At 39.4% G+C, this 12,873-nt stretch overlaps 1 protein-coding gene across 1 annotated transcript in view; it reads right to left on the reverse strand.

Moving 5' to 3' along the window:
- The window catches only part of PCNT (pericentrin), a 77,007-nt gene that overhangs the window by 7,000 nt on the left and 57,134 nt on the right, over positions 1–12,873 (reverse strand). The window contains exons 38-48 of the mRNA XM_088536700.1: positions 11,084–11,611; positions 9,044–9,149; positions 8,437–8,591; positions 7,041–7,238; positions 6,519–6,692; positions 5,651–5,846; positions 4,751–4,973; positions 4,025–4,175; positions 1,978–2,694; positions 1,058–1,338; positions 177–279 (exon numbers count right to left, since the gene is read on the reverse strand). Coding sequence (XP_088392826.1) covers positions 177–279; positions 1,058–1,338; positions 1,978–2,694; positions 4,025–4,175; positions 4,751–4,973; positions 5,651–5,846; positions 6,519–6,692; positions 7,041–7,238; positions 8,437–8,591; positions 9,044–9,149; positions 11,084–11,611 — 2,832 coding nt within the window. The remainder of the gene's footprint in view (positions 1–176; positions 280–1,057; positions 1,339–1,977; positions 2,695–4,024; positions 4,176–4,750; positions 4,974–5,650; positions 5,847–6,518; positions 6,693–7,040; positions 7,239–8,436; positions 8,592–9,043; positions 9,150–11,083; positions 11,612–12,873) is intronic.

The following is a 12,873-nucleotide window of genomic DNA, read 5'->3' on the forward strand; positions in this document are numbered from 1 at the left end:
GAGTTTCCTCTCCTGCTTTTTTTCCCTCTCATTTCCAAAAGACGACAACAATTTCTCTAAAGTTTTCCCAGTAATCACCAGAACCCCCAAAATACAAAGCACATCTCATATGTACAGGAACCCACACGATACACAGCAACTTACTGATAACCAACACATATCTGCCATTTCCTTACCAGAGGTGCCGGAGGAGATAATAAATTTGATTTTACTTCCTTTAATGTCTGTAGTAAAGAGGCTACAGCTTCATCATTCGATGCAGACCAATCATTAACTGTTCTGTTAAACAGAAATAATTTTTCAGCCTTAGGTTCATTTGTAGAAATTTCACATTATACTTATTCCCCCTACTGGGTAATGTTTTTATTTTCCGATGTGTCTTAAAGTACTATTTAGCACACAACACTAATGGACACGCACAGAAATTGGCAAATTTTACTCATTTTTAGTAACAAAATTTCTAAATAATGATGCATAAGGATTTTATCAGAAGTTGGCTGTTTCACACCAGTGTCAAATTCCATCACACTATTTCAGGCTGTGACAAACCACCCATATTTTACTCTAGCAATAAAAGTTACTATCACCTACTGAGTCATTCCTGTCCCCCAGGCTTCCCAAGCTCAGTGTAGGTTCCCACCCTGATCCTGTAGATATGGGGATAACCTGGTTTTTGACAGCTCTCTATTTGATTTGGCACAGTTACCAGTCTAACACACAACTGTTTCACAAGGCTTTTTTCACGGTGGTTCTTTGGAAGCAGGACCATGTCCCTGGTCCACCTGAAAAGCAGGCACGCAAGCACTTCCAGCAGTGCAACGAACATTCAACCCCAGAAGCTGCTGACAGGAATGGCTAAAGCAGCATGATAGCAACCTTTCAAACGGAGACTGCTACTACCATGCAACCACGATTTCAAATCAGATAAATCTTCTAAGCACCCAAGGAAACGTATCACTGTTTGTTCCCTTCAGTATGGGGCTTTTGGCCGTGACCTAGGTTCAAAAGCAGGACAGAAACTTCTGTTACTATAAGTAGTGTTTCAATAACTACTCACTTATCTATAGTTTTATATATGAACTCGTTCAGACGGACAGCTACAAAAAGCAGCTGCTGTCTTATCTTCTCTAGCTGTTGTTGCTGCTGTTGCAAGTGCAGCTTTTCAGCTGCTTTTGTCACAGCCTGTTTGGCATTTCGATCTCTGTTCAAAGCATGCAAAACTTCTTGCTGAGAATTTGGAGGTGGAAAGTTTCTTTCTCTTTCTTCTAATAATGCCAGTATTTCCTGCAGCTCTTTGATCCTGTGCTCATCCCTCTGGTGTTGCAGTTCCAATTTTTGCTGTTTAAATAGAAATAAAAAATAGTGACTTGCAACTTAAAATATTATACATATACACACCACAACACACACTTTTATATATATACACAGTACTTCTTAAACCCATGGACCACTCAGAAGAGGAAGATTATAGAATTATCTTCTCTTGAAGCCCTTTAATGATTCTGGATTGGGGCTTCTGGGGGTCTTTATACATTTTCAAACTTAATGACTGGCAAATTGCCAGAGAGCCAGTAACCACCCCTTTTTCTCTAATGAAAGTGAGAGTGCCAAGAAATAAAAAAACAGGGAAAATTGGTACTCTCACAAACCAAAATTAGAGCTCAAAGTAAGCATAAAGGTATGAAACCTTGTTTGCTTCCGTATTGCCTTTAAGCCATATTCAACTAGGAGTCTTCTCCATCTGTTAACAACCAGCATTGCCCAGCACAGGCAAGGAAATAAGTCAGTGTTTATCAACCACAAGCCCACAACACAGCTGTATATAGAGAAATTCAGGGAAACAGCTTGTCTAATGCATTCTTCAGAACACTTTGTTTAAGGGAAGGAAATATTTGAACTTAAGACCACCATCCGCAGGGTTAATTTCCAGTCTGTGGCTATTTCAATCAAGAGGAAGATTTGACCAGGTGTTCTCACCAGTCTCTCTTGATCTCTCTGCCAGTCCTTCTGCTTCTCTACTTCCGTTTGCTGCTGCTGCCTTCTCTCTTTCTCTCGCTCCTCTTTTTTGTCCTTATCTTGTTCCTTCATTGTCCTGAAGAGCGACTGCAGTCGTTCCCAGTCGGCTTTTAGCTTTGCCTCTCTCTCCCTCTGTGCCTCCAAGGAACGGATTACCTCTTGCTTTTGGCTCTGAAGAGACTCCAGCGTAGCTCGCAATTTCTTGCTGATCTCCCTTTCCTTCTGGGTTTCTTCGCAGCACATCTGCATCTCAGCCTCCAGTTGCCTCTTGGAAAGAATGGCCTTCTGATGCGTTTTCTCAATGATAGCAGCAAGCTCCCTGGTTCGGGACCTCTCCTCCTCCAGCTGGGCCTGGAGCTCTCGCACAAAGGCTTGCTCTAATAGTGACTCCCTGTGCTGATAAGCAGCACTGTCTTTGGCTCTCATGCTCAACTGCTCCGTCAGGATGCGTTCATGATTCAAGGAATTCAGGAGCTCCAGTGAACGGTTCTTCTCAGCGTCCAAATTCTTCTGCAGCTCGGACAGTTTGCTCTGCTCTCGGGACAGCAGAGCTTCACAGCGCGAGTGTTCGATCTGAAGCTCCTTGCGGAGGTTGTCGTTCACCGTTTGCTCATGCTCCAAGGACACAGACAGCTGACTGTTGTGGACGGCCTGCAGTTCCAAGGCAGCCTGCAGCTTCTGTTCAAAAGAGAGAAGTGCATATTACATTCTAGCCTGAGGATTCATTGGCAGGGCAGGAAATCTTTCAGCAATGTTTCAACTTTCTGCTTTACCTGGGAAGAAATTCAGGAGTTAACAGTATAGATAAAGCACTGAAAAACTGAAAAATGGAAGATAATTGACCTTTGAAAACGCCTGCTATACCAGACCAGTTTCTAATTACAAGTGTCAGCAGCATGCTTGTTACCATCATGATAATAAAGTAACAAACCAAAGGAGGGGGTGGGTAGGGAAATGTTGGTTTAAAAATAATTGAAAATCTCAGCAATTAAAGTAGGTGTTAAACCTCTGAGTTTGACAGCCATTTGTTCAAAGAAGGCAGCACAGGCCGATAACAGTCCATCCCTTGCTCTGTCATGCCAGCTAACATGTTCTCGTTGACCTTTCTGCAGCAGAAGGCAAGAGACAGCCCCACAGTGGCTGGAAAAGCTCAGAATTAGCAGTGCTCTACTCCTGCCAGGGGCTTTTGCACCCTCCCTCTGATCAGCACCCGCTCTCATCTGCTGCTGCAGAAAGCCAGCTCAGACTATCAGGCAGCAGCAATCTGGCACACGTTGGCACCATTGGCTTTCTGCAGTGCTGGGCAAAGGAAGCATTTGGGAACGGAGGACTGTGGCAGCACAGACCAGGAACAGTTTAATCTGTTGTAGAACTGTATCTATGGCAGTGCAATTGCTGCATGCCTTGGCTAAACTGGTCTCTTTGTGGAACACACTATGGAAGATGCGAGTCCCATGCCTACGACTCGAGCAGGAGAAAAAAAAGTAAGACCACCTATCAGAAATGTAAAGGGCAATTCCCCTCTGTAAATAAGAGGGCAGGCCAAGAAAGTGAGTCAAGACTGTGCATCCCCATTGAGGACATCTAACAAAGACTGTTTTGAAGACATCTGATACAGCTTGCTTTGATTTAAATTCACCAAAGGTTTATATGTTAGATCATCTTTCTTTCACCACCACCCCGCCTTTTTTTTTTTTTTTTTTTTTTTTTTTTTTTTTTTTTTTTTTTAGAAAAACATACATTTATGGGTCTTCAGCAAGGACTGAGTCATGATAATATAGGAGAAGGCTGCTTTGTGCTCAACCCAGAAAAAAGGGAACAAAGGAGAAGGGAAAAAAAAAAGTTTGGTTAACCTCCAAAAATATATGCTACATTGGAACGGTTCAGGTTCTTTTCTGCCAAGTACATGTATCTGAGTGATTTTCTTTACAGTCCAACATTTGGCTAGTTCACCTCCCTCAGTTCATGAAGTTAACTGGGTTAGAAGCATTATGATGTAGGGAATTACCTCCAAGGCCTTTGTCTTTTCATCTTCTGCTTTCTTATGCTGAAACTGTCGTTCCTCAAACAAACGTCGCAGCTCTGCTTCCTTCAGCTGTTCGCTCTGCAGATCTTGAAGTGCAGCTGTCAAATCTTGTTCTTTCTTTTCCAATTTAGAACTGCAAAATTCAAGATGACAATGCAAACTGTGCACAGACCAGATCATCCTTCATTAGTGATACAAGCAAGCCATGCTGAATTGCTTTTTTTCAGTTGGTCTATTGGCTCGTTTCCCTACGATGACCTCTGCTATACAGAAAGTCAGTTTTCCAGTTACAGCTATTTAGAACCTGAAAACAGCTTACCTCCCTGCACACAAAACTAGAAATTCCCCTCTTCTTCCTCTTAAAGTACAGTTATAAACTAACTACCTGGCAAAGCAAACCTGGTAAGAGGAAAGAAAAACATTGTTGTGAATAAGAGGGAGGAAAACCATACAAGACTACAGGTAAACAGAAGTAGTTTAGAGCTATGAGATGTGTAAAGGCCTAGGAGAAGAGTTGCAAGACAACTGTGTTTGTCCAAGCTCTAATCCATTTGCTGATCCAATAAGTATAAAGCTCTTTTGGATCTGCCAAAGCACTCTCAGGAAAGAAAACCCGAAATAAACAACTAAACAAAAACCACAAGAACTACAACAAAAAATCCCAAACCAGAAGAAAATAAATAAATAAATAAACCCCCTGCTTCTTACCAGCACTGGTTTATTTCCCTCTGAAGCTCTTCTAGAGAGTTTTGCAGCCTTTCATTCTCTCGCTTACTTTCACAAAGCTCCAATTTCAGGGCTGATACTGCAGCTTGCTCTTGTTTCAAGAGTTCACATGTTTCAGAGGCTCTGTTCTGCTCCTCAGCCAGGGTGCTCTGCAAGCCACTTACAATAGATTTTTCCTGCTGAAGCTTGTATTCTAATAATTCAACTGGGATAAGAAAATTTTAACAATCATTTGCATTACAGAGCACATGGCAACATGGTATCAGTTATGCTGCTTCAAACTGCAGGTAAATTAGGTGGACTAAAGCATTCTTGTCCAGAGGCTTAGTTTCTTTTCAAAGATTGTATAGATAAGCAAAAAGATGCACCTATACACATCACAGCTTTGCTGTTAGTGGACCAGGCAAAGCAAGAAGGATATGAAAGCCGGATGATGCTACTTGGGGAACTGTAATATACTCCAAATAACCTGTTACTAATGGATTTTAAGCATCATGAAGCAAAATCATCCATTTACTAACCAAAATGTATACACAATATCCCCTGATAATCATCAAGGGTTTCTGATCATCTTTCTTGGGTTTTCTGGATGTATACATTGGTTGACAAAGAGTCATCCTTAAAAAAACATTGCTTTGGGTTACTTTAGAGCTTTTTGTCATCTTTCACATAGACTTATCTTAACCACCAACATTAGAAAGAAGAAAGATTTCTCTCTTCCTCTGTTAAAATCTTAGGAGGGAATTAAAGTATTGCATAGCACTTGTTTCTTTGCAGAACAACTTATTTTGCCTTTTATCTTTTTAGGCAATAAAGGAAAAAAAAAAAAAAAAAAAAAAAAAGAGAGAGAAGCCCAGGTGACAGGAGCTCGATGATTGCTACCTGTTCTCCGAAGCTGGTGTTCCTGTTTGCTCCCATGATCTTCTGCGTTAGTAAGAGTTTCCTGTAACTGCTGCAGCTTCTCCTGGTTCTGAAGATGTGTCATGCGTAGCTGAGCTCGAAGGTCCTGTATTTCGGAAAGCAAGCTATTCCTGTCCGAGGAGAAAAGGTGCTCTACAACCATCTGCCGCTGTTCCTCCTGAAAAGAACCCAAGTACCATTAAATCTGCAAAGCTATTCCTATTTTTTCCTACAAGAATAAAGCCTGGAGAACCCTTTGCATAAGTAGTTTTATAAAAAGGCAACTTCAAATGATTATGTTGATGTCCCATTTTAATTCAAAACTTTAAGCAACACAAAAAACATTTAACTGGCTTCCAAATAGCCTGTTATTAATAATAGTTTACATATAATAGTTACTACAAACCATCTGGCCTGCAACTAAAAGCTCAATACTGTAATGAAACAATCCTAAATATATTCAGGGTCTGTGCAAAATACACACTTTGCAAGAGAAGTTTGTGATGCTCCAAGTAGAAGTCTTCCTCCAGCCTACCCGCTTCAACAATTATTTCCTTTTCATTACCACAATCTCCTGATCACTACTTTCTCTGGCTGTCAAATATAACAATCAATAGATTTTATAATACAACACACATGAAGCCTGAGAAGAAATGGACCCAAAATAAAGATTATAAAAGCACATCAATATAACACAATCTAATGTGCAAAGTGTAGCATTTAGGAACAAATGTTCTAAAACTGTAAAACTGCAGCATCCATGCATTATGCCCATATGCACTCTTAAAATAATATATGGTGGAATAGAAGAAGAGATTTATGAGCATAATACTTTAAGAGGTTTTCTTACTTGTTGTTTCATAATATGCTCCAGTTTTTCCATTAATGAACCTTCATCACCAGAGCCAGGATTGCAGAGGTGAGACTTTAAGTCAATTTGTAACACATTTCTCTCCTTCTCAAACACACTGTGTACTGCTTGGAGAATTTCTCCTCTCCAGTCAGTGGTATTATCCAAATGCTCCTGCAGAAAACAAGCATACTTATCGGCATCTGTAGCATCAATTGCTAACTTGCAACCCATGTACAGCCCTCCCAACACCTTTTACATGGCCTGCAACTGTAAAGTGTCTTTCATATAATTACTGCATAAAATTACCTTGTAATTTAAGCAGACTAGAAGGTGTTAGAGACGCCTGTTCAAACCTCAGAAAGGAAAGAATCCCGTTTCTTCTGCTCCTCATACATGCATTTTGTATGTTTTTATACCTATTTTATACATACAATTCTTTATATGTATGTATGTATGTATGTATAAATAAAGAATTGGTAACCAAAGTCTAAAGGGCACAAGTCATCTCTGTTGTGATACCTTGTCGCCTCTGGCTGCTACCTTGCTAAGGTAATCTCTCAGTGACTGTATAGCATCCAGAAAAGCTCTGCCTTCCTTCTGCCATCCCTCCACAGCTGCTCCACACTGATTAATGCTTTTCTGGTCCCCAAGATCAACAGGATGCTCCGACAAAGCCAATATCTTGCGGCTCTCTTCATATACCATCTTCAGTACCATCTAGGAAGGAAGAAAATGCACAGTATTAGGAGACAAACATCAACACCTCAACAGCGTACGAGTGCGATGGCACAACTGGACAGCGATATGAAGGAGGCCGTCCCAGGCTGCAATCTAGATAGAGGCACACAGTTCTGCCCTGCCATGCGACACAAAACATAAGCATCATTTATTAAGCAACATTTACCAGAGAACATTATCTCCTAACCAATAAGCCCGGTATTTAAGAAAACAGTCAACACACACAACATCGAAGTACAAAAAGCAGCCTACACCAATGTATCTTACTGCTGTGCAAGTCAAAATGCAAATCTGCCAAAGTGCTGCTATTTTACCTCTGTTGTTTTGGAACTTTGCTGGCCATAAACCAAATTTTATCAAGTCTGAAGTAAACCCCAGTGATGCTAGACAACCCTCAGAAGCTAAAAAACTGAATTTCATATTTAGACAACCTTGACTTATTGTAGCCAATTACATGGAAATAACAGCTCCCAAAGTAATCTGTCTAGATAATTTACTCAGTGGAAACTATTTCCTCTGACATTGTCAGGCAAAATAATCTCTTTTAAATAAATTCCCTGTTTACAATCTATTACATCATGTGCAGATGTTTCCCAGTCTCATTCCAAGGAAGGTCACAGGAGATTAGAGTCCTTTACTGCGTAGATCTCATCCAAAATATCCCAGCCTCAATGCAGAGCTCTCTCTATGCTACTTGCTTTTATAACAACAATACCAAGAGATTTTCTTTAACTCTTTGCATTCATACTTGGCACTTTATTGAATGACTTGAGTTACAGTTTCTGTAACTGGAGTCAAAATAATGACTACATCAGGAGGCAATGCCAAAACATGCTACACCTCAGTAAACATTAACAATGGAAGCAGTTTCAAGACTTCAATGTGTTGCTGGCTAAATACTCAACACCTGAGTCTGAGTGCTCAGACCTCACTGTCACTAGGTCTAGACTGATGATCCATGAAAGAAATTGAAGAAGAAATAATTCTCTGGCTTTTCAGGTCTCTCTTCATTTTGCCAAATAGCATAAAGTCCATTATACATTCTGGAAGGCAGTTTATAGCATAAGCTTGGCAATTTATAATATAAAGGCAGCAGCTAACCTCATTTTACATTAGCATTTCACTTCTACTGTTTTAGTCTAAATTCCTTGGAATGCTCACATTAATCACATATTACCTTCAGCTGTGGTGAAAGTATTTCTTTTTCTCTCATGGACTCCACAATATCTGGAACTATTCCCCGGTACTGCAGATAAGCCAAGAAACTAGGATCTAGATGGTCAGATGCGTCCAGTTCCTGCTTTAGTTTAGCTGTCAAACTGGAGCTGTTATCTAAAGAAAAAGACATCCCAAAATGTTATGAATCTGAAGGAAATTTAAAACTAGTATAAACACTTGTAAAAACAACCATGATTTCTCCAGCTAGTACACATGAAGGGTCATCTGAAGTTAGATAGTTGAGGTTTAACCCTAGATTCACTAAACTAACTGAAACAAGTAAAAAGGTAATAAATTGCCTTTAGCACTAGAGAAAATGCTGCAAGTAAGTCAGGAATTGCTAAAACCCTGTGCTCCTTTTCCACATGTAAGGATGAAAAGTTAAAAGGAGACTTCCTTTAACATGGATATAAAAGTCTTTCTAAGCAAACCAGAAACCTGGTGAAAAGTACACCAACAAAAGATTGACAAATGAAAGACTATGGAAGAAAGAGACAGCATTACAATATTTTTGAGACTGAAGTTACCCATAGGAGGAAAGAACCAATAAACAACATTAAACTTACTGCTGCCAAATCCATCACTTGCCATCTCTACGGCTGATGCTGTTGATCTTGTGTCATCTTGCAAATCAGATGGGGTTAAAGTTAGATTATCAGTTTCTCTCACCTGCTTGGAAATAATTTTTAGTATTAGTTTTGTGAATCCTGCTGTAGAGTTTTCTGCAATCAAAACCACCTTGTCTCTGGTGTAAATTTTGACAAATATCTTCTTGAGCACAGTGTTACAGACAGGAAATACCATGATGAAACAAAACTAGAGCTTCTCCTGCCTTTTTTGCCCCCCTCACTTTTTTCGAATCTTCCTTTGAACAGATATTCCTTTTAACTATTTTTGAACTGCAGGAAAATGAAAGGAATATAAATATTACATATATGACTTGTAAGAAGAACAAAACTATCTTTTGTAACATGAAAAGCTCTGTTGCACAGTAAATGAGGAAATGCTCTCATCAAGGTGTGAAAAAAAAGTCTCTGCTTAAAGTTCTTCACTGGTTGTCTGCTGGGGTGTACTGGTGACTTTAACCTTAACGATACCTCATGATGGGACTCAAAAAAAAAAAAAAATCAAATTGAAATTTTACAACATGCCTGCTAGTGCTGCAGGATCCAAAAGATTCTTCATTTTCAATTCAATAAAGGTTGCATTTTTCAATATGCAGTTTTAATTATTATTCGGTTCACACCCAAACAACTCAATATTAGAACTTCACCTATTTGAGATAGTCCATAGGTATAATGTTAAAAGTGAATTTTCGATGGCCAGGTTTCCTTTTTCTGTCAGAATGGCACTCTGCATAACGCACCACCTTCTTAAGAGGTAGATTAGCCCTGTATGAGCCAGCAAACCCAAACTAGCCCAAATGCATCACAGGTGGCAGCCCACGAGCGAGCTACATCAGCTACAACTAGACTGAGGTCAAGAGGAACAAGTGGACATGCCCTCACTTTCTGGATTAATGCAAGGTTCAGCTTCACAATGCATTTGCACCAAGCCAGCTATCAGTTCCCACCAAAAGTGAAGATCCTGCACCCCTTTCCTGACCTGTAGCTGTCACATGCTGCTTCCTTCTTTGGGAGATCATGCAAACATGCAGCTGCCCAGCAATTCAGGCTAGCCTGAATTAATGAAAGTTCAACCCTTCTTAATCAGTTTTCATCTAAAAGAGCTGAAAAGCTCCAAAGAGTGAAGCAAGTTGAGCCAAACTCCTTTGGTTCCAAGAGTTCCAGAACCAGCCCAGGGTGGAGTCAGGAAGGCACAGGCCAGAAATGAGGGAAAGGGGCAAAATAAATCCCTTCCTTCCAGCAGCAGGCTGACTGGAGTTGACAAGACACAGCACAAACTCACCACCTTGGTCAAAGTGTCTTTTCATATGGATCACTAATTTTCCTTCTGAGTTTTGTCATTAAAAATACCCTAAGGCAGCTAAAATCATCTGTAACACAAGCGGAGCTTCTAGGCATACTGTAAAGCTATTAATAATAATAATAGAATCTTCTAACCCGACTCCTGTGATTCTTAGAAGCAGAGCTGTATAGACTTCATCTTCCCATCAAATGACGCAGGCATGAGTACATAGAGCATTTCCATCAAAACAAACAAACAAAACAAAAAACAACCTCCCACCCGCCCAAAAAAAACAAAACAAACAAAAAAAAAACACAAAGACAATTTTTGTAAGACAATTTTGTCTTACACTCTACCACACGGATGGAAAGCTTTTACAGTTCACCAAGAGCCATGGTTAAAAATTAAAATAAATAAACAAAATAAATAAAGATTTTGTTCGGCTATGAACATCTGAAATAATAACATAAATTTATCAACCACTAGAAGGAGTAGTAAACGACGTTTTAATACAGCTCAGAGTTTGGTCTAATTCTCTAATGAGGGAAGAGCCAATAGATGATTGCACATTCTGAAAGATACTGTACTGCCTCTTGTCGGTGTCTAACACTGACACCCAATGGCCCAGAGATAATCTAGGAGGGGGACAGGCCAGTCTTGTCTGAATAGAATAAAACAAAACACGAAATATAACTTACCAAAATTTTCTCTATATCGTGGTCATCATCAATAGAATAGGTGCTTTCAGAGAAAACCAGAGATTTCACATCTGCTCCCACTGCTGCTTCCTCACTGCCATGTTCATACAGATTTGGATATCCCACAAATCCAGGAGTATCTTCTTGCATTGATGACCTTGTGGGCATCATTTCAAAGTCTGTGCTATCCACTTCTGTAAAGGGAGTCAAGTGAAGCACTGAGTGAAGTTCCATGCTTGTATCCTGCTTTCTCACAATCTCAGGTGACTCCCATGAAGTCATATCCACAATTAAATCCTGGAAGTCTTTTGGAGTGCCTTTATAACCTATGATCAAATTGTGTTTTGGCGAATCAAGAGTTTGACGGCTTTGCAACATTTGATGGCAAGACTTTTTCAAATCTTCCCGCTTTTCAGAGTTATTGACCACGTTCGATTCCTGAGCCGAGACCTTTTCTTGCAATTGTTTAATCTGAGATTCCTGAGTTATATCGTGAACTGTTAAGCCACCTCTGATGTTATCCTTTTCCTACAAGGAAATAACACATACTAATTGCTCAATGGAATTAAATTTTATTTTACAAACTAAAAAAATGCATTTAAAAAAATCTCTCAAAATTAATAATCAGATTTATTATTAGCCTCAGGTTTTAAATAAAAATAACAGTATTTCAGTACATTTTATATGACAGCTAACTATGCTGTTTAAGAGGTAAATATTATCAGTGGAGGAAAAAAACCTACATTAATCAGCAAATGTACCCATTTCCTTAGAGCTGATCTTTGCATCAGTATTACTCATAACTGTGTAGACAATCTTCCTAGTTTTCAATAGAATTTATGTCCATCATATCTGAAGAAGGTTTTACAGGACTAGGTCAATCTTTCTGATGAAGAATCTTGCAGGACAACACCAACCTAAGGGCCACACATCCCAGACCACCTATTTCAGTATCTTTTGGTTTAGCAGCTCTTGAGGGGATTTTGCTTCAGTGACTTTGTCTAAAATACTTTAAAAATACAATTGCATTTGTGACCTCTTAAGATTCAGTGGCTAAAATGCATTGTTCAAAAATACTTTTTTTTAGTTCTTTATAAACCTGTCACCATCGAAATTTCACTTCACCCTCCATACCTCTTAGATTGTGCTAGACAGTGAATAATTGTTCCCTTTCTCATCTTAATCCCTTTGCTCATGTAATCATCCTTCTTAGCTGAAGTGTCCTAGGTTCTTTTCAACTGAATTGCCAGAAACAAATATATTACCCTTTTGTCTAAGCTTCTATCTTTCTTTTTAACACATTTCCTAAGTTTCATTGTCCTCTGCCACATGCTGTAGGTGACCCTGCTTGAGCAGGGATGGACTAGATGATCTCTAGAGGTCCCTTCCAACTTCAACCATTCTGTGATTCTCATTTTTGAATTTAAGAATAACTGGAGGAGATTTCTTCACTCCAAGATTACTGAATTTATGCTACGTTCACTATTACACAAAGCTTCTTCAGGGTTAACATTTTGGATCAACTCCCATACAATATGTTCAAGGTTAAGTAAAGGGTTGCTTAGCCTCTAAAGAAGTAGGTTCTATAACACATCTCATCATGACATTCAGCTATCATGACATTCAGAATATTGTACTACTGTCAGGATGAACGATTCCACAGGGAGGGGTCGCCCATAATTCATTATTATAAATGAATGCTTGCAGATCCAGTTAAATTATTTATTTTGACTCAGTGTATTCTCTTTGATGACCATGCCTGCATTGTCACAGCATACTCGAAGACATTT

Source organism: Tinamus guttatus, unplaced genomic scaffold (genome assembly GCF_059628265.1).
Source record: "Tinamus guttatus ecotype Peru unplaced genomic scaffold, ASM5962826v1 Tinamus_guttatus_pri_ptg000702l, whole genome shotgun sequence".
Classification (NCBI taxonomy): domain Eukaryota; kingdom Metazoa; phylum Chordata; class Aves; order Tinamiformes; family Tinamidae; genus Tinamus; species Tinamus guttatus.